A 21,923-nucleotide genomic window follows, 5' to 3' on the forward strand; every position below is an offset into this window, starting at 1 on the left:
TAACCCTCAAATATCCAGTGTTGAAAAAGTTATGTAATGCCTAAATGTCCACTCCAATGTGTTATTTCGTTATACTTTGTAGTTTGAGAATGAGTACTTATCAAAAGGCACCAAGCCTGGAAGACTGTTTGCAGTTTGTGGCATACAATTGCAGAATCAACACCATCCAGCACACATTTATAAGTTTCATTATTTATAAGATCACACAAACTGTATTGGAGGGGACCTAAACATTCCCTCTAATGTGTTATGTGTGGTTTCCTACGAGGCTAAGGGAGTCCCCGTCTTCCAGCCAGAGGTGGTACTCCCTTCCCTATTTATACAGTATAAAAAAAAAATTATAAGTTATATCTAAAAATTTCAATCTTGCTTCATACACATGTACACACGGCAAACAAGCTTGCATCAATTTGTTATTTTTAACTCAATAATTTAGGATTTAGAGCGCGTCATCTTCCCAAGAGAATCTGCCAGCAGGTAAACGGTAAATTCCATTTTGACAGTTTTAAAAGAAAGTCAATAGTTAAAAAGTTTTATAGATATATATACAGTAAACTTTCATAGGATGCACACATTAAAACATTAAATATCTTTAAACTTTATTCAAAAAATGACTTATATTTACCTCATCAGTATGATACTGGGTATTCATATCAAAGGCTAGATTAAGAGAATACAACCACCGAGGCTTGCCACTGCACGACTTCTCCGTACAACCTCAGTGCCAATGAGGTGAGCTATATCTATGTCCCCCTGCACTGCTTACATTGCCCCAGATGGATTGATATTTATATATTAAAACTTACTTTCCTGCCAAGACAAATTTAAATACAGTATACTTACTACCACACAAGGCAATAAAGTATATAAATAAATATATGTATGCTGTATGTATATATATTAATATATATATACATACACACATTATATATATATATATTGGTTTCGTGTAAGCTTCTACAAGCATTCAGGTAAGTATTTAAAAAAATAGTTTTAAGTATTTTGATTTATTGTTATACAAGTTCATAAATATTTTGTTATTACAACTATAAAATAATGTAGATATTAACATTATCATTCTTTAAAAAAAAAAAAAAAAAAAAAATGGGTGACTAACAGTCCTAGGTGCTTAGGAATATCTTTATACCAGCAATCTTTTGGATATTATCTTCCTACAAAATGAACTGTGCACGAATATGACTTGCAATAAAAATCCACGACAAGAAATAAATACATCAAAACCTTGTGCACATCCTGCCAAACTCCAAACAGCAACAGTACAATTCAGTGCCATGCAGGATATACTTCTTCACTTTTAATACTTTTTTTTGGTTTAGTACATCAAGAGAAAAGCACCTCGGAACCTTAAGATGATATTTACACAGGCAAGGGAATCTCCGTGATTCTCCGGAGACAAAAGTAAGCATGTACAGGAAGACCTGGGAGGACAGTGAAAGAGGAAGGTTGTTGCATAGGCACTGGCAGCACATACAATCTTGAAAAAAGCAAGAAAGCATCGTTTTGGCTAAATCTTTGTAATGCTTGAAGTTTCATTCCACATAATTAAGAGAAAAACATTAATCACCCCTCAGATCTCTTCAAACTATTAAATAACTGACTTATATATTACAACTATTCAAAAATTTTAGTATTTGCAAACTCAAAATAATATCCAGTATGGTACCACTTGTTCAGATTGGGGAAAAAAAGGTAAAGGTTACTATTCTGAATACAATAAACACAAAAGTGAAATTAAAATGGTGGGAAGACCTATGTAGGAACAAATATTTTGCATCATATATCCTTCCCCTGCCAAAACAATATATATTTATATAGATATATATAATATAAACATTAAAAGACCAGATCTACACCACTGTATCAGGAGCTTCTCAGGGAATCAAACTGTACAACACTAAAAGGGGGGAGGGGGATGAGGGAGGGGGGACTATACTTAGATGGTACAAATACAAATTTCAATATTCAAAATAGACTACCCATCAACCAACATATATTTACATTCGTAACAATGCTTGGCCCTAATTTAATCCAGAGCATTAAAGTGTGTAAAAATCTAATTCTAACTTCATTTCTTTACCTATATAAACTGCAAGAGAAGTAAGGCTTAGGGAAAACAAATTAAACTGGCAATGAAATCATTGTGCAGTTCATGAAAAATATCAATAAACAGCTAATCAAACCTTTACAAGAAAATTGGAATAAAGGCAAAATATCAAATTTCATGTGAATTATCAAGACTTGTTATTGTATGGTTCAGCACCATCTGAAATGGTTTGTATCACATTGTTCACACTAGTTAAAGTGTTTTGTATGCCACAAACTTCATTACAAACAAAATTACAATTAACTATTGCATAAATGGCATGCGAGACCATTCTAATTTCAAATATTCACCACATAAAAAATGCTACAATATACACGTCTATATAATCCAGAACGTGGCTAAAATTTTCTTACCCAAATGAGACACAGACGTCCCTAGATAACTCTCCATATACACTTCAGATTTGTTCATTTAATATTTATTAAACCGAGCTCTGAAATATTTTTAATGTTTCCAGTTAGCTACAATTTAGAATTTTTACTAAGATGTTTACTTTCCTGTTATAAAGCATAACACTGTTTAACATAAGCCTGTATGAAGTAGACAAAGAACTGAAGAGATGATTTCCACAGAAAAACGTGTGTGTGTTTGTATGTGTGTGTGTGTGTATGTGTTTGAGAGAAACTTGGTGTGCTAGTCCTATGGCATGTTTACAAATTTTCAAACTGGTCTACTCGTCGCTTTGTGTTGCCTTTGCGAATTTCCCTCAGCGTCTTGTACTTGTCTCGCCCCTGTCGAACATTCTCTTTGTGAATCTTGTCCATTGTCGTCTCCTTTTCAGTATCCCTCGTAGACTCGAGGTCGTGTTTCAGAGCCTGAGGACAAACATTTATTAAACCTTATAATCAAAGTCTCAACTGCTAGTCTAACACTGATATCCTGATGACGTTTATCAAAGTCATCAAAACAATACACGCAGTTCGGGGCATGACGCCACCACCGTCGCCCATTAATTTTTGCTTATTCATATTAGTGTATGTATAAACATTGCGAGTAAGAGTTTGACATTTGGTTGTGTGCTAAACGGCAAGGCCCGGCCTACCTTGCGGTGCGATGTGGGTGGTCCACCAGGCCCACGAAAGTGTTTATTAATAACTTTGATTCTTAAAATTATATAGATGTATCTTCCCTTTCATTGTATTAAACAAACGATTATTTTAGCCTGCTAGTCTTTACTTTTAAGTTACATTGTCACTTGAAATTAATGAAAGTTTAAAATCTTCCAACATGTCTTTTGTTCAATAATTATTAAACACCGACTTTAATAATTATCTTTTATGTTTTTGTATTCAACCCAAATGACATCACTTACACTCTTTCCTTAATCCACTTGCTGTTCAGCAATATTTTTTTCATGCAAAACCCCACTCCAATTTTTATATGTATGCATTTTCAAGATTGAATGAAAATTAGTCTAGCGAAGTAAATTGATACAGCAAGTAATTTCACATATGACCTTACAAAGGTGAATGAATGAAGCACAAAATATTCACTACCTCCACAAGCATCAATTACTCAGAATACAGACAAATTTAGGAGCCTTCCTTATTTACCTTAAGCTGATTCTGTAGCCGTTCATTCCTTTCAGCTAGAGTCCTCCTCTCCTCAATGGGGTCCTCGATAGGCTCATCACTAGTGTAGAGTTCTTTTGATATGTCTCCATTAGGTATATCATCATTTTCTTCAGTGTCCTCTTGCTCTGCAACATGATGATGCTGAGGTGTTGCCGTAGCGGCGATCAAGGCTGCATCAGCCTCCTCTTGTTTGCGACGTACCTCTTCAACTTCCTCCTACAATAAAACGTGCATGAAAATTTTTAATTATGGCATTGCCTTATTAAAGCTAAGTATTGGTATGGAAAAACCTGGGTCCATAATTTTTTTCATATTGCATTGCAAATACACACACAAAATAATTGGGAAAATAGAAAAATAAATTGAGAAAATACTGCACCGATATATTAAGTACACACAAAGAATGCATGCATTTTTACATATAGAGTAAAAAATGTTTAGAATGAAGTAGTAAGGGTTACGAAAAATAGAGGCGAGAGGAAAGTGTACAAGTTAAGAGGACAATTAAATGCTAATTCACAGCTCCAGATGTTTTGCCACATTTTACAAGCCAAGAAATGGAAGATTAACACAAGGGTAGACATGAGCAAAAGGAGTAAAGTTAGAAGGGAGGAAGAGTAGGGAAGAAATACGGTCTATGGGAGATCGTGGTTTAATGGGCAGTACAAGATATAATGTCATGCTAGACATTACACTTAAGACCCGGCTTTTAGGTGGGCCATTGTGTATTATCCAACATTTGACACGTCAAAACTAAACCAAACATTTTCAACAGTCTAAATCCATTACACTAGTTACCTTACCACCTACGCCTACTCGTGGTTGTCCCTCATGGAGCTCTTGCTTCAGGATCTTATTATGAAAAATTCCACAATAAGTAAGAAAAACAGACAATAAGAATGAAAAACACAGACAATAGCCTGATTATAACTTTTCCTAAACTTCCTAAACTAAGTGTTCAGTCATTAAAAAATCAATCATTATTCCTGGCAAAAACTTAATATTGGTGAAGACAAAAAGAAAATCTTCAGCATTAAAAAAAATGATTTAACAAAAAGGACCAATCCTGGAACACTTTGCTACCATAGTCGAAAAATACTATCACTCAAGATGCCACTATGAGAGCAAACAGGCCCGAGGCGTGCAATACCAAAAACATCTGATTCACAACAGACTCAAAGGGACATTGGAAGAATACTGCATTGAAAAGACCATTCAGTAAATGCACATTCTTCGATATACGGAAAGCCTAAAAGTACACCTCAGAACATTGAAAAGACTTTCTATCATGCCCACTACCATGATGAGACATGGTCCTACACTACTGGTTGTCCTCACAGACCATCTTCCTCATGGAAGGTTCATTACACATTATCCCATCAAACTATATACCTCAGATCATCACACATGTCTGGTGCACTAGTGTAATCTAAGCTCATTGTTGCTCAAATATTAATTTATTGAATTGCACAGAGGAGAGGGAGGAAGAGGGAGGGGAGGGGAGTAAGGGAGGGAAGTAAGGGAGGAGAGGGGAGAAAGGGGAGGGAGGGGAGAAAGGGAGGGAGGGGAGAAAGGGAGGGAGGGGAGGGGGGGGGGGGTAGGAGAAACAACGTACTGTACAGTATAATTCAATATCTAAGTTGTGAATGATAGTCTTTGACTAATGTCCTAGAGGTGTGGGATGTATTATTTTCTGAGGTTAATGCTCTATATTACATGTTATCAACTAGAGATAACTGTAAACAAGAAAAGAGTTCCATTCCTCATCTTAAAATATATTTAAATGTATGGTCACAGCTCTACCCACTTTTCTCTCTCTTACTAATCCTATCCTCTTCCCTAATTCTATCTGCAGTATAATCCTTACCTTTCATCCCTAATGCTACTTCAATTTTCCCTTTGCACTAAAATATCTCATCTCCCTTCCTTATACCTGCCTCTACCCCACTCTCACCCTCCCTCCTCTAGGCTGCTCCTCTTTACTCTTTCTCCTTTCATCCATATTATTCATCCTTCTATGCTTCATTACAATATCATTCCATTTTCTATATCCCCCCCCCCCCTCTGTTACAGAAGGGGTTTCCCATCTTTTATGGGCAGTTTAGATTACCCCATAGCCTTTCTAAGAGGCTATGGAGAAACAAGAACGGAATAACAGAGCAGAGGTAACAATAGCCACAAATAACAAAATTTAAAAATGACTGCAGATCAAGCAAAGAAATTAAACATCTCCACAGAAACATCAGGAAGAATAAAATTAGTCAAGTAACAGGTAACGAAACTGAGAAAAAGATAAGATACATTTAGAGAATGACAAGTATGTATATGAAGAACTTGACAAGAGCTTCTAGATGTTTACAATAGTGCAAGGAAACATGTTCAAAATGAGTGGGACCGTGTCAAAAAACAGAACCAGAGATGAAGTAAGAAGACATCTACTGGAGCTGAACCACTAAAGCTGAGGGTCTAGACAGAATCTTGCTATGGGTACTAAATAACAGCAAAATCCCTATGCTGGCCACTTACTATGATGTATGTACTATATAATTAGACACTGGAAACAAGAGAAAAATGTTGGAAGAAAACACAGATGGTTCTGAACTAGTCTAGTGTCCCTAACTTTAATATCTTGCTAGGAGAAAGAAGATCGTGAGAAAGAGGCTAGCAGTGAGGATATTTACAACACATTATCAGTGACAAATTATACAAGAGAGAAGAGTGGACAAACTGCATATTTGTGCATGTCAAAGCCTTAAACACAGTACTCAAAGACTGTTGTGCACAAGTTAAGTGCATACTACATGCCAGTATGAATAGAAGACTCAGAAGGGATTTCCAGAGTTATACATCACCCTCAGAGCTCCACAATGGTCAGTACTTTGACCACTGTAGACCATCTTAATCCTGATGAGTAAACAAACTTCCATAAGAAACAGACACTACTGTCTTAACATTTGAAAAGGACCAAAAAAGATTAAGATTATTAATAGAGGAAGACAACGGGAAACAAAGTTTACCTGGACAAATCGTACAAATAGTCAAACAAGTTCCTACTACAGTTGAACTTCAGTGCAAATAAATGATACTTAATGCTGGAAACACAAGGCCCATCAAATTGGAGGGAAACCTCTTAAGAATAAGAGAAAAACTGGGGGGGTTGGGGGGAAGAGTTGATATAACAATAACTGGTCTCCCAAATACCACAGTAACACTACAGCATTCCAATGGAGTGCTTTAGAGATGTACAGTGGAACCTCAGTTGGCAAATGTCCCCTATTTACGAGCTCAATTTTTTGTCAAATTTGACTCGGTATACGAGCTTTGCCTCCTGGCAAGTTTGTCAATACATGTATGGGTCGACCAAGAGTATAGTTCCTGGTGGCACTGGCGAGGCGTACTTGTTTCCCAGTGTCTCCCGCCTAGTGATGATCGTGCTTTAATTCTTTGTGAAGCATTTAATTGTTTTTGTGCTTCTGAACATAAAAGTAATTATTATACATCACACCATGAGTCCCAAGAAAGTCAGTGGTAAAGTTCAACCTAAGAAAATAGTTATAAGGAAGATGATAAGAGGAAAATCAAGAGATTCATATTGAATGAATGTGATGTCTCACTACATAAAAGTGTTAAAAATGTAGGAAAACAAGTGTCTTTACGCAGATTCTTAGTAGGAAAAGCAAGCAGTGAGCGGCAACCAGGTCTTAGTGGTATGCCTGCAAAACATAGAGAGTGTACCCCAGAACTGTCATCACTGCTGTTATAACAGAAGGGGACTCCCCTTCCAAACACTAACACCTTTTCTCCTCACCTTCCATAAGCCAACAAGTCATCATTAAAGGTAAGATATACTTGTACATACTGTAGTACAAAATATAAGTATTAGAATGTATAAAATGTGTTTTTAAGTTAATATTTGGGAGGGGGTGGAATGGATTAATTCAATTTATATTATTTCTTAGGAGAAAATTAGTTTCAGTTTATGAATTTTTTTTACGAACCGTCTCTGGAAACGGAATAAATTTGAAAACTGAGGTACCACTGCACATGATTATCCAGTCATCAGACCGATGACGACTAAACATTTCCTCCAATCTTCCGAAGATCACTTCCTTAAGCATATTATTAGCATCTTCAAGATCAAACTCTTTAAATACATAAACATAATAGAGCTTAAGCAACATGTTAGGTATTAGAACAACCCAAGGTCACCTCAGCTGAATACTTAAGACCCAAGTAATATTCCTAAAAATTTCAGGAGTCCTTCTCATCCTCGTCAACACACTGTGCTGGAATCATTTCTGACAGTGTAAATATGGTTATAGTGGATCAGAAAGAGAAACACAGTACAGTATATTGGATCAGTTGTCAAGAATGATAAAGCAATGAGAGCAAGAGGGCACAGCTGTGCTAATATGAGCCAACTCTTCCAAAAAGAAAGAGTTTGATTCCCATAATTTCCATTATAAACAAATTACAACATTTTTAACAATTGGAATGGATCACTAAACCAAATATGTATGCTGTTGTGTTCAACAGATTCCCCCTCTAAATTTCTAAATTTGAATAAAACAAAAGTTCTGATTGAAAGACTGACCTGGAGTTTCCTGGTCTCTTCATCCTTCATATTTACTTCCTCCTGGATTCGCTGTACTTCTTCTTGCTTGGCACGGATCTCTTCCTCAAGTTTGTACTTTTCTTCAGCCTCCATTTCCTTGGCTTGTTCTAAGCGCACCATCATATCATGTAGTTCTGTCTGCTTGGCCTCTAGTTCCTCCTTTGCCGCCTGCAACTGCCTGAGCTGTTCTTCTAAACGTCTAATTGTTTCTTGGGCATCATTAAGTTCCTTTTGCCGTCGCTCCATGTCCTCTTGCATTGACTTCAAGCGTTCCTCATATTCCTTCTGTTTGCGCTCTGCCTCTTCACGAAGAGCAATTTCACGAGCCAACTTCTCTCTGAAATGTATGCCATAGTCATTAATTTTTATTTTTAGGAAGAACCATTTCAAGACTACCAAAGACTTTATAAAGAAAATTATAAAAAAAATGTTATATAGCATCCATACAAAGTCTCTACACGACCTTTTTTCTGAAACAAGTCACCATACCATATCGTGTAACAATTAATTTAATTTTTTCTAACCAGAACATTTATTGTAGCAGGCACTCTAGACAGTAATTTCTTATTTAATTTTATGCACTGAAAAAAATGCAAAGCATTCAAACAAGAAAATGTATTGGAAATTTATAAGTTACAATAGCACATTTAACCTTACCTCTCCTGTTGTTTGGCCAATTTTTCCTCGCGTGCCTGTGCCTTCATTTGCTGGACTTCAATAGTATCTGGTTTTCGACGACGCATATAGAGTTCATGATTACCCATACATAGGGCCAAGATGCGCTTGTTGATGCGCAAGCGTGGAGCAAAGAATACAAAATCTGGAGCTTTCTTGTCAATGGGTTTGATAACAAATTTCCTATCATTGAAGGAAATGTTTCGTATTTCACACCAAGGAAAGCCAATTTTTGGAGTTAATCTGGAAAAAAGAAGTGGTAATACATAAATTCAGTATTTGTTAAACACCATTTTATTTCAGGATTATATAAAAGTGAAGCAGTTGACACTGCCTGACCGGTAACGCATAATGCGTCCATATATGAATATACACAGTACTCAAGTGTGTGCAAAAACGCAAGCTGCGTCCAAAATTAAAATACTGTACAGTATGTTAAAATTCCATTTATTGTTCGATTATTATGGGACTATTTTTAAAATGCGCACCTTTCAAAAATGAATGAAAATTAGCATGAAAATTGAGGTTAGAAACTGGAAAGATTATAAAAAGTTGAGTGCGGGGTGGGTGAACACTGCCTAACTTCGTTTGTGCTGCGGGTGGCGCACCGGGCCATTTGACCTTATATGATACCTGCTTGATGGGGTTCTGGGAGTTCTTCTACTACCCAAGCCCAGCCTGAGGCCAGGCTTGACTCTTAAGAGTTTGGTCCACCAGGCTGTTGCATGGAGCGGCTCTCAGGTTCGCAGGCCCACATACCTACCACAGCCCGGTTGGTCCGGCACTTTTTTTTTTTTTTTTTTTTAGAAAACTACAGTATCTAGTTTTCTCTATGTCCACGGTTGTTCCGGCAATATTTCTTACTCATTGGGAAGGTGTTGAACAATCATGAACCTCTGATTTTTATACAGTGTTCTCTGATTGTGCCTATGGCACCCCCCTGCTCTTCACCGGTTCTATTCTGCATTTTCTTCCATAGGGTTCACTGCGGTTCGTTGTTATTTTACTGTGTAGATTTGGGACCTGGTGCATATGCATACTGTATATCCCTTTAGAGAATTGTATTGCGAACAATTTGGTATCAAAATGAACGACATAGCCAGAAAATTGAGGTGGGAAAAGTGAAGAAAAAAAAAAGTATAAACATTTTAGTGGGGGTGCAAACTTAATGGGAAATGCTCAGTTGACCTTGGGGGTGTGCTGGGGGTCGTGCGCCGGGCCAGGCAAAGTGTTAACATGCCTATTATTAATGACTCTTGGCTGTTGGTAATAATCAAAATGAAACTATTTGCAGACAAGACTTTTCATGTTTACCCATTCATCCAATGTTTACTAAAGCCATTTTTTTAAATACCCAGATGTTAATTCAGATTGTAGGATAATGCCCCCATAGGGTTTATGTGTCAGTATTATTAATAGGTGCAATTTTATCTGGGAGAGGGGGAGAGAGGAGGGGGGAGAGGAGGGGAGAGGGGGGGGGGGGGGAAGAGAAGTGACTTGTTCTTCTAATTATTGGGTTACTGTGTGTTCCTGCTGCCTCTTTCAGTAGCCATGGTTCAATTTTTGGTATGTCCTATAACCTTTTGGTATCTCCTCCACACTCCTCACATCCTCTACTCTTCAGCCTGATGAATTTGCCTTTTAACCATAGACTTTCTTTGTACAGTATATAGCTGTGCATAAAAGGAGCATACTTGGAGGGTTTCAGGAGTTGGTCTACTCCACAAGCCTGGCCTAGAATCAGGCTCAACTTGTGATAACTTGGCCCAACAAGCTGTTACTTCGAGTGGCCCGCAAGCCACTAACTGTTGAAAATGGAAATGAACATTCCTAGTTCATCACCACCCCTTTTCCCCTTGTGCATGTACTGCTTTAGGAAGCACTTCTCTGTAGTGACCACCAATTTTGCTCCCCGTGTCTCTCCTTTTATGGATATCTGTCCCTATCCACTCAATATCTGGACACAATTCCGAAGAAATAGGAGTAGGGCTTTCACGTGCAGACGAGTCAAAGTGACTGAAGATACGATGACCAAGTCACACATCTGTCCAGGACAGACCAAGATAACATTGTCTCCATGAAAAAACCCACAAGAGCTGTGACGAGGATTCGAACCTACGTCCAAGAGCATTCCAGACGCTGCCTTAGTCGACTGAGCTACGACATGATAAAAAAATTGCAACCAGAAGTTCTACTGAACTTACTTGGATCCTGCAGCCTCTCCAAGACACAAACTAGAGTTTCACACAATTCCCCATGCACCCCGAGCTATGTCAATAGGCCGTTCTACCTCTTCGTCTTTACCTCATTACACACAGAAATCACAATAGCGTAATGCATCAAATGAACAAATCCACAAGGACCTGTGACGAGGATTTGAACCTATGTCCGAAAGCATCCCAGACGCTGCCTTAATCGACTGAGCTACAACATGGTCAAAAGAACTGCAACCAGAAGTTCTACTGAACTTACTTGGATCATGCAGCCTCTCCGAGACACAAACCAGGGTTTTACACAATTTCCCCATGCACTCGAGCTATGTCAATAGGCCATTCTACCTCTTCGTCAAATGAAGAGGTAGAATCACAATAGCATCACGCTATTGTAATTTCTTCTAATGATGAAGTCACTCCACCCTACACCTACCCACTCTCCCTCCATTTACTTCTTTAACCCTTAAACTGCACAACACGTCATATAACATGTTGAGTAACTTACCCAAAATTGCGCATCACGTCATATGACGTGTTAGAGTACTAAGCAAGATTTAAACGGCCCGCGGATACACGGGGTTCACCACACCTTCATCAGGGCTCTTGTAAACAGACGCCATTTTAAAAAAAAAATCGTGGGCCAAACTCCTGGGTGTTAGGGGCCTCAGTATTGAGCGAGCTACCAAGCCTGACGCATGCAGCATGAGCTCACAGCACTGCTGTTCAGCTTGTGACCACAGCATCGACTGTGATAAAACTGACCAGGGTTCTGATAATAGGAGGAGTGTGGTGATATTTAGTGCTGTGTGCCATGGAGGGAGGGTGGTGGCGATGTCTTCTGACTGTGTGTGGCCACCTTAGACCTAAAAACCAGCTTAGTGGTTCGCTATGGTGAACACAAATGTAGACACTTATATATAGCATGTGTATAGAGGGTATAAACAGCAAGAGGAGTAGGTTGGGAGCCGCCATTTTGGTGAGGGCGATGGTGTCGTCTGCACAATTTATCATGATGTTTACTGGTTACCACGATGGTCTTTGGGCACCATACCAGTTTACTTGAACAAGTATGGTGAATAAAACAGGTAGATATTTATATATAATGTGTGTATATAGCGTAATAACACCACAAATAGTATTGTTGGAGGAGAAATATTTGTGCATCTGACCTTGAGGGCGGCAGCCATCAGTTGACTGTGTGAGGTCCTACGTCTTTGTGCCTTTACTCACCATACAAGCTTAGATGTACAGTCATGGTGAACAAAACATGTAAATACTTATATATAATGTCTGTATATAAAAGCAAAAACAGTATGGTGGGTGGAGAATGGTGGCAAGTCAGGTGAGGTGAGGGAGGGAGTGGCAGCCAGTGGCGAGCTACCACTGCCACTGAGAATACCAACTTAGTGGTTCGTTATGGGAAACACAAATGTAAATACTTATATATAGCGTCTGTTAATGAATAAAAGCAAAAACAGTATTGTGGGAAGAGAATGTGGGTGAGTCAGGTGGGTGTACCTCACCTGACTCACCTTGAGGGAGGGTGTGAGTGGCTGGCTGGTACATGGCGGTCACTCCGCGTTACTTTTTGACTCTTAATAGCAACTTAGTGGTTCGTTAGGGTGAACAAAACATGCAGATCCTTGTATATAACCTGTGTATAGTGTAATAACAGAAAGTATTTGTTCACTGTTTGATGAACATAATTGAATCAACAATATGCACACCATATTTTTGAGTACAGCGATGATTCACTCATTTTATTATATAAATATATCACACTACACACTATTGAATATTGAATAAATATTACAGCAAAAAAACTACGAAAAATCAATCGGAGACATTGAAATAATTAGGTAATTATCTCTTTGTGGCAACTCTGGCCTGACAGCTGGCGATCAACAGACCGCCTGGGACGCACACCGAGTCAGCGCCTGTTTTTTGCCAGACTTCCCCACCCTATAGCGGGCAATATATGCCACTTACGATTTTTATATTATTTTTCCCATAATCAGTGAACACAAATTAACAGGTTATGAAGAAAAGAATTTTTTTTTTTTCAAAATTACATGCGCCTGTGGGGAACAAAGGATATTATACCCCTAGCATGTTAAGGGTTAATCACCTGACAGCCAATTCCTTCATCTATTCTCATATTCTTTTCAAATGCTATTTAGCGGAATCAAAAGTAAACTAAAGAAATATCACTGCGTGTGCACACAACGTTTGCTACGGGAGAGCAAGGTCAAGATCTTTATGGCCTACCTGGCCTACCTAGTTGTCTAGTTATACCCGTGTGATATTTCTAAATATGTTCATTAGATTACAACACCCTCTTCTTATTGTAAGGTCCATTACTGTGACGATTTTTAATTCCTGTTTGAGATATTGTTAATACATTTGTTTGTATTATTTCAGATGCTATGCTGTGAACCGAGTTTAATGAAGCTGCATAGAATTGTTCAAGAAGTTTATTTTGTCACTCGGTAAACTTGTTACTTTTTTTTTTTTTTACCAGGCCTCACTTTAATATTAAGTTTAATTTGCGCAGTGAAAAATACTTAATAGAATACTCCAGCAGAAGTAAATGCATAAGTTTGAAAAACTTTAAAGCACTGGTAAGGAATTTATGATGAAATATATAAATAAACAAAATTATTTAGCGAAGCAAACTATGCTAGAAAAAAAAGTCTTGCAGGACAAAACTCAAGTTACAAGATATTTCTTAATCTAAGGCATTCTTCAACTGTAAATCTTTAACTTACTTGTCATCTTTCTCGTAAATGTTGAGACCAAGAGCATCCACTCCCAACCAGAGCTCTGTCCCTTTCTTATTCTTGATGTCAAAGTAATTTACTCCATACATTTCCAAGTCCTGAGCCAACTTGAGGTACTCCATCATGGCATCTTCTCTATAAAATAATTAATAATTGCACTTGCATGTAAGAAAATTAAAACAATTTAAAATTATTTAGAACAAAAAAACAAAAATCTATATATAAAATGAACAAATTCTCCTACAGTAGTTTCTCCACACATTGTTAGCTTACCACCTGCCCCACTTGCCATTACCCATGATGTTCATTCTTCCAGTAAGTCCTTTTGTTCGGCTTATGCTACCATTCTCCTCACTTGTTAAACCCAACACCACCACTCACTTGTACAACCCATGTTACTAGCTAACATCTATAGTTTTTCAATTGAAAGTTTTTAATTACAAATTACTTGGTTTTCATTCGTATTGTAATTTTAAGACGATGGTCTACCAAATTTAACGATAGTATAGTACAGTAATTGTAATTTTAATATGCTTGGGCCACCTTTTAACCATTTTAACTACTTGTTCACATTCAAGCCGCCTTTATCTTCCAAGCCAAATCTTGACATCCTTTTCTACCTCACTTTGTAAAATTAGACATGAATCTTAATCTGACCTTAGCATTCCCTTGTGTTCATGGTACCACGTGATGATCCTCTCTTCCCATTCCTCCCGTGTCAGTTTGTGCTGGTCCATCACACGCTGTGGTAGAACTCGGTGATCATTGGCCAGTGACTTGTGGATGTCGGAGCTCTGGTCACCATACTTTGCTTGTACTGCATATGAAGCCAGAAGAACTGATGTTTCAGGGGGGCAGTATATTTCATCGCTAAGGATGGCATTCTTAACTTGCAGATAGAACAACCTCTGTAAATCATTTTAGTTCATTAACTTTTTCATTAGTGTCAGCTAACCAATATTCAAAAGCAAGTCCAGATACTTCATGCTAAAAGCATACATTTTCAAGACATATGTAGCAAAGATGGTAGCTAACAAATAGCAAGCTCATGTTCACTATGTACTTGGGATACACTATTTAGCTTCAATTAAATTTGGGTCATATAGGATTAATCTGATGGCCTACAAAAACATTGAAATATAACATTCAAATATCATTTATCAGTAATATGTAAGGTACTGTACATAGATCTAACAAAATTCAGATTGTGTGTGTACGTGTGTGTACTGTACAATATATTTAATAAAATAAAAAAATGCCTTTTTCCTACATTGATTTGTGTAAATTTCTACCTACAGTATTTCTAATTTACCATTTTTCATATTTACCATTAATCATTATAGCACTCTCGAGGGTCACCGAAGATTGAAATGACATCGAGGCAAAGGCAAGAGAATTTAAATTGTTGCAAAGCCATATACCATACAGAGGACAAAAAAGTATGAAATTATGTGATCAAACTAAAGATGGAGGAATACACTTGGACAAGGAAAGTATCAAACTCATGAAGAGGTTCCAGGAGGTCTACGAACTGAAACCAGATTGGTGTCCAAGGAGAGGTGACAAAAGACGAGTACAAACACCAGACCTTATTGAAATTAATGTAGAAGATGGCAAGACACCTAGAGGAACTGGATGTAGCACAAGCAGTAGGACTGGACCAGATACCATGGTTACTGAAGGAAGCTGTGGGGGGTTGTTTTACCCCTTGACCAAATTGCTCAATATTAGAGATAGGAGTGTTAACAAATATCTGGAGAATGCAAATGCAGTTCCATTACCCAAGAAAGGGGGCAGACATTAATTTAAGCACTTATGTATAGACCAATGTCAAACATGCATTCCATTCAAGATGTTGAAAAAAGTCAGAACTGTAGAACATTTGAGGGCAGTAAAGTTTTATAAGACAACACTAGTTCAGAAAAACACAATCATGATAAACTTACTGACTTCTATGTCAGGGTCTCCAAAATATGATAAGGATGGGTTGACTATCTTCCTAGACTGCCAGAAAGTATTAGATATAGTCCCCTCACAAAAAGTAACACACAAGTGGCAATAACAGAAAAGATATGAGAGTACCTAATGGACATGAAACCAAGTGTCAGAGAGAATGTTAGGTAGCAGAGGTATAGGGTTCCACAGATCTGGCCTGGGACAATTGCTCTTTCTAATTTATGTAAATGGCCCTCCAAGGGGGCGTGCACTCATACATGTCATTGTTTGCAGGTTATGCAATAGTTAATGAGCAAAGAACTGAAGAGAATAGTAGAGTTCTGCATGAAGACCTTGACAAACTTCATCCGTGGACAGAAATGCTGTTGGAATTCAATCCAAATAATTGTAATGAAAATGGGTAAAGGAAATAGTAGCATTGGGAACTAGCCAATAAAAACATCAAACAATCTAAACAAGGAACCTGAACCCTTGAACTGTGCATTGCTATCAGAGTGGTTTCTTCGATGGTGCCCACTGCAACCAGGGGTAAATTTTTAGGTAAAAACAATTCAAAACTCCCGCGGGTGAACAGGGCTGTCATCCTGTTAAGGCTCCACTAAACAGATGCCATCTTGAAAAAAAACAAAAATTATCTGCATCTCTCCTGGCTGTTAGAGCCTCAGTACTGAGAGAGCAACCAAGGTTGGTGCATGCAGCAAGAGCTCATAGCACCCTGTAATAATAATAAATAAAATAGGTAATAGGGATTATTTTGCTTTGATACTGTCATAGATGATCCTAACTGAGGAAGTCTGTGTAAAATGTTCAGATACAAATGAACACAATGCTAGTTATGATGTTCACAGTGTGATTAGGACAACCACAGCACTAAGCCATTGTTTTGTTCATGTACACACCATAGAAGGACCTCATGCTCCTTTAGAATATAACTTTGTGGAAATGCATTCATATTCAGGGTTTAGTGACAGGAATGTAATAGCAATATTCTATTCTGCGATACAAATAATACTGTATTACTAACAGCTCAATGCATCATTACACTTAAAAAAAATATGGTAAAAAATTTGTGAATAAAATATGACATTCAATATGCTCTATATGAGCGTATGTCTCACACGAACAAATGTGGGACTCGGCTGATAACCATTTGTAAGGTTATTACACTCACTAGAAATGCTTATTGGTTCATAATGGTGCATAAAAATATATAGTTATATAAAGTATGTATATAGTGTAATAACAGTACACACACTTATTGTCCAAATGATATGCTATATATATCATTTTTTAGAACTGTATATAAATGTTCCACATACAATACTGTATTTGATAATCTAAATTTCTCAAATTACACACTTTTGAATAATATTACAGAAAGGAAAAAAAATGTAAAACCATTGAGACAAGTGGAATAATAAATTATATTAGCAACAAATTCATTTTAACATCAGAAAGGAAACCTTTTATGGAAGTGGTTTTTCTTGTGCACCATGGGAGGGCCTTATGTGAAGGCTGTGTAGTACCAGGGTTAAGTTCCTATATGGCATATGCAAGACCAGCAGGGAATCCACACCTTGGGAAGCACCAAACTAAAGCAACTTGAAGAAAACTGGATTGTTTTCTTCAAGTGCCAGATCAACTGGGCTATGGTGGATGAGGGGGCCAACCGGCCTGCTGCAAGCAACATCCTGTTGGACCAAGCTTTCAAGTTAATGGGAAGAACCCCCAGAATCACATCCAGGTACAAAAGGAAGTTCGAGGCAGTTTAGAATTTTACAACTATATCAGTACCAGAATTGAGAGAGCTATGCTATGAGAACAGGTTGAGTGAAGTCACCCCTCAGTTTTAGAAGCGAAGAAAAAGCAGAGAGGATATAATCACTACATTCAGGATCCTGAATGGAAATAGACAAAAGTGGACAAATGAAGCTTATTTAAACTAAAAGGAGGTAGAACAAGAAAACACTGAAGAAAACTGGGCATGCATAGAATCTGAGAGGTGCGAAAAAAAAAAAAAAAAAAAAAACTTGTTACTTTATGAGCAGTTGGCAAGAAGAGCACTGAAGGAACAGGTTGTTGAAGACAATTCCATCCACAACTTCAAGAAACAAATGATGATAATGTTAACACTATCGCTTGCTTTGGACACCGATCACGTCCATTTTTTTTTCTCTTGGGTCCTAGCCATGGCCAGGACTCGTGTCCACTACAAAAATATTTGTATAAAATTAATTTTTTATCAGATCGACCTCGGGATAGTTTCAAAAGTAGCGCCTTTAGAATGTGCACAATTTGATATCAAAATGAAAGATGTAACACGAACTTGATGTCAGAACACTTGAAAGATTATAAATACGTTTTGGGTCTAAATTTTAAAATATTTGTTAAAATTTTATTTATTGTGCTATTATTATGGGACTAGTTTTAAAATGCGCGCCCTATATTGCGAACAATTTGATACCAAAATGAGCGATGTAACATGAAAATTGATGTTATCAAACTGAACGAGTATACACATTAGGTTGTGGTGTGTAAATTGGTGCGCATTCACAGGTAATTTTAGGCTTGCTGTGGGGAGTCTGGCCAGGTTTTTGGACATTATATGCATATACATCTGCAGGGAATTTAATTGTGAACACAATGATACCAAAACGAATGACGTAGTATGAGAATTAAGGTGAGAAAACCGAAACGAGTATGCGCATTTAGGCATTGCTGCACGCTCGCCCGCACCATTAGCCTCATGACGTTAAAAGTCTGCGGCGCTCTCGTGGCGCGCGCGATAGTGTTAATGTTTGAGAGAGGTACAGTAGTTAGTGTGCCAGGAATAAACTGCTAGGAGGCTAGGCATGGAGAGCTATGCCTCACTCTTTAGTTACTGCAGACCTACAGTACTGGATGGGGTGAAGTTTTCTTCACTGCCCACCAAATGGCTACAGATACTGTAATGACCCAAATTCCTTAAAGTCAAATGTCTGGACAAACTTAAATAGGATGCATAAACTATTTGAGTCGATTGGTAAAAAAAATCTCTTTCGTCACTATTGAGTATAGTTACCACTAACTGCCTCTAATTTTCCAATTCAAGTATTGATAACTATTGTAAGGAACTTTACGTTTTCATATTCACCTGTTAGCATTTCCCTTCATGCAAAATCTCCCCTTCCATGGTCTCGTTAAATCGATTAACTATTCAGCCTGAACCAAGCACTGTAAATTCAAATCTACTTCTAGTTAAGTGGCAGCCTGCAAGATGCATGTTAACACTTAAGCTTAAGACTGGGTAGTCTGCTCTTTACTCTCCTTAGAGAGAGCCACAACCACCAATCCAAAACTGTTGTGACTGCTTGGGGGGGTTCCTGCATGGCTTCATGCAAACATTGTTGTATTTAGACTTGGGGCATGCTGTACCAAACAACTTGCATGCCTCCCTCCCACTTGCTACACACTAAATGCTGATTTTTTATAGAGTATTATTATACTGTTAACTGATGTTTCTTACCATTACTGAAGCTATTGCATCATGCAAAATGGTTCTGATAGTGGGAGCTTAAAAGATATATAGAGCCTAAGCCCTATTTACCGCACAAAACAGAGTTTGCTTTGCAAAGCCTGACCTCATAATGTCGTGTCAGTGTAAAGTAAGTCTATATTCTTGGTAAATGAAACTAGTGAAAAAAAATTGGGTAAAAACCATCTTTAACAAAGCCTACCTAAAGACTTTCCTGAACATTTTGATCATGCCTATCAACCATAAAATTACACATGCCATTTAAAAGATTAATAACTGTATAGTACCTGTACTGTACACCTAATAGGCTACTTTAAACCTTAGCTTGTGGCTACATTTAAATATATAACCACTCATGTGTGGAAAAAATTAACTTTAAAAGTAGTTCAAAGTTAAATGAATTTAACGCAGTAGTGTATTTTAGAATTGTTATTGTTTCCATAGTGTTGATATGTCTCGTTCATACAATCATCCGGAGACTGATTTCAATTCTTTCCCATACTGTATGTTGTCAGCACGTACGCTGTGACACTTTGTACTAATTATTAAATATAGTTAATCAATGCACAGTACTGTACTGTAGTCAAATATAACATTTTGTTACCATTGAAGAATAACAATGCCATTATATTCACACTAAAGAATTTGAGCTCTGAGCTTTAAGAGCCATCTACAGTATTATATAGTACAGTAATACTGTATTATATCCTGCACCCTTCATAGTAAAAATATATTATGATCCCAGTGGTGTACAGGTTACCTATTCTACTTTAGTTCAGCAGTCTTTCTATTATTCCTTGGACAGCATCGTACTTGATACAAATTATTTTAAATGCAGTATAAAGGCAATTTGTCTGATATTAAATAAATTTCGACTTTAATATAAAAAGGCTGGGACCAAGTTGTTCATGCAGGCTTCTTAGTCCTTCAAATAATACAAGCAGCTTTCCCTATTAATAATGACATTTCCACAGTATAAATCGGTACTGCAAGATCCATTTTATTAACCATTCATTCCTGGCATGACTTATACAATGGCTTTGCAAACTAACAAAATGCTACAAAAATATTACAAGTCAACATTACTCACCAGTGTAATATCTTGTATGATTTCCTCGGCCACATCCTCGGGATAGAATTTGGCTCGGAATTTGAATTGGAGAGGAGTTTCCTTTTTCACATCTTGAGATAAAACCTGCAAAAATAAAAGCACTTAAAAATGAACTAAGAACTAAATAATAATTTAAATAAAAGAATTAATCATATACCAATTTGAGTAACTCATTTAATAAAAATTACTGGAAATTTACAGCTTAAAATGTGGGCAAGTTGCAAGTGCTGAAGTAAAAAACCAGCATTGAATGTAAGGAAACCCCATTTTCTAGGCAATTCCTGATGGCTCCCCGGTGTTATCCAGGCTGAATGGTGTATCTTTCTGGTATCAGTCAATGTATAGAGTTCTTGCTTACCGGGGACCATGAGCCAGAACCTGGCCCCTTTTAGAAAGGCACGAGGGGCAATGGCCTATAGACCCCCCCCCCCTATGGTTGGGAGTATTCTATGTCTGCCATCGACCAGGACAGGCACCCAAAAAGGTAGGTGCCCCAAAACAAAAGGGGAGGCAGAAGGGGAAGCCCCAGACCCACCCACCGGCAACCCAACCTTCAGTTCTTAGCCTGGATGTCAAAAAGCGAGAAAAACATCGCCGACCGGGAGGGAGGGAGGGATGGATGCCGGGGAGCCTCCAGGACTCACCCAGAAAATGGCGTTTCATTGCATTCAGTGCTGGTTTTCTAGGGGAAGCCCCATCGGCTCCCCAGAGCTACCTCACCACAGATAAGGAAAAGAGAGAAGGATACGGGAGGCAGATGCCACGCGCCCTAACATAAAACAAGACCACAGACTAAAAGAAAGGACCTTGCCATCGACCCGGGAGACCCGAACCCCAGAACAGGAAGGAGGGAAGTAAGGGAATCTGGGAAAACCAAAGTGCGTCCACAACCCCAGAGGCAAAGACGCGCAGAGAACAGCGAAGAGCCGCAACCGAACAACAAAAGAAAGCACCCCCAGCCTGACCAACCAAGCAGCAACCCTAGGACCCCTCAGGAAGCAGCAGACTCAAACATCACCCGAGAAGAAGAGTGCATCAAAAGAACCTACCACGAGGACGAAGCTGCCTGCACCTGCACATCATTATCAGTGGCTTGGGTGAACAGGAGCACGTACAGACCCCACACGTCGCACGACTCCGGATCAAAATAATCATCGACCCAACAGGCAGCATGGCGGAGGCAAAACAGGCGAGTGTCACCCTGAGACAAGGGAACAGAGCAACCTTCAAATTCCCAAGACGCGAGGGAGGACTCGGGTCACATCCATCGGACCATGTAGCCCCTGTGGGGTATTCCAGGGCCCTTAGCCATGGTTACACGCTAAGGGAAGCCCAGGCAGGGTACTGCAATCCGGCACCC

The 21,923-nt window shown here is 38.3% G+C and overlaps 1 protein-coding gene across 1 annotated transcript in view; it reads right to left on the reverse strand.

Annotated features, from left to right (window-relative positions):
- Positions 1-587: 587 nt before the first annotated feature.
- LOC123762013 (moesin/ezrin/radixin homolog 1) overlaps positions 588-21,923 on the reverse strand; it is a 48,269-nt gene continuing 26,933 nt past the window's right edge. The window contains 8 exon segments of the mRNA XM_045748178.2: positions 588-2,940; positions 3,679-3,915; positions 4,498-4,551; positions 8,294-8,651; positions 8,972-9,232; positions 13,971-14,117; positions 14,640-14,890; positions 20,543-20,647. Coding sequence (XP_045604134.1) covers positions 2,776-2,940; positions 3,679-3,915; positions 4,498-4,551; positions 8,294-8,651; positions 8,972-9,232; positions 13,971-14,117; positions 14,640-14,890; positions 20,543-20,647 — 1,578 coding nt within the window. The 3' untranslated portion in view covers positions 588-2,775.

This window comes from Procambarus clarkii, chromosome 34 (assembly GCF_040958095.1).
Source record: "Procambarus clarkii isolate CNS0578487 chromosome 34, FALCON_Pclarkii_2.0, whole genome shotgun sequence".
NCBI lineage: Eukaryota > Metazoa > Arthropoda > Malacostraca > Decapoda > Cambaridae > Procambarus > Procambarus clarkii.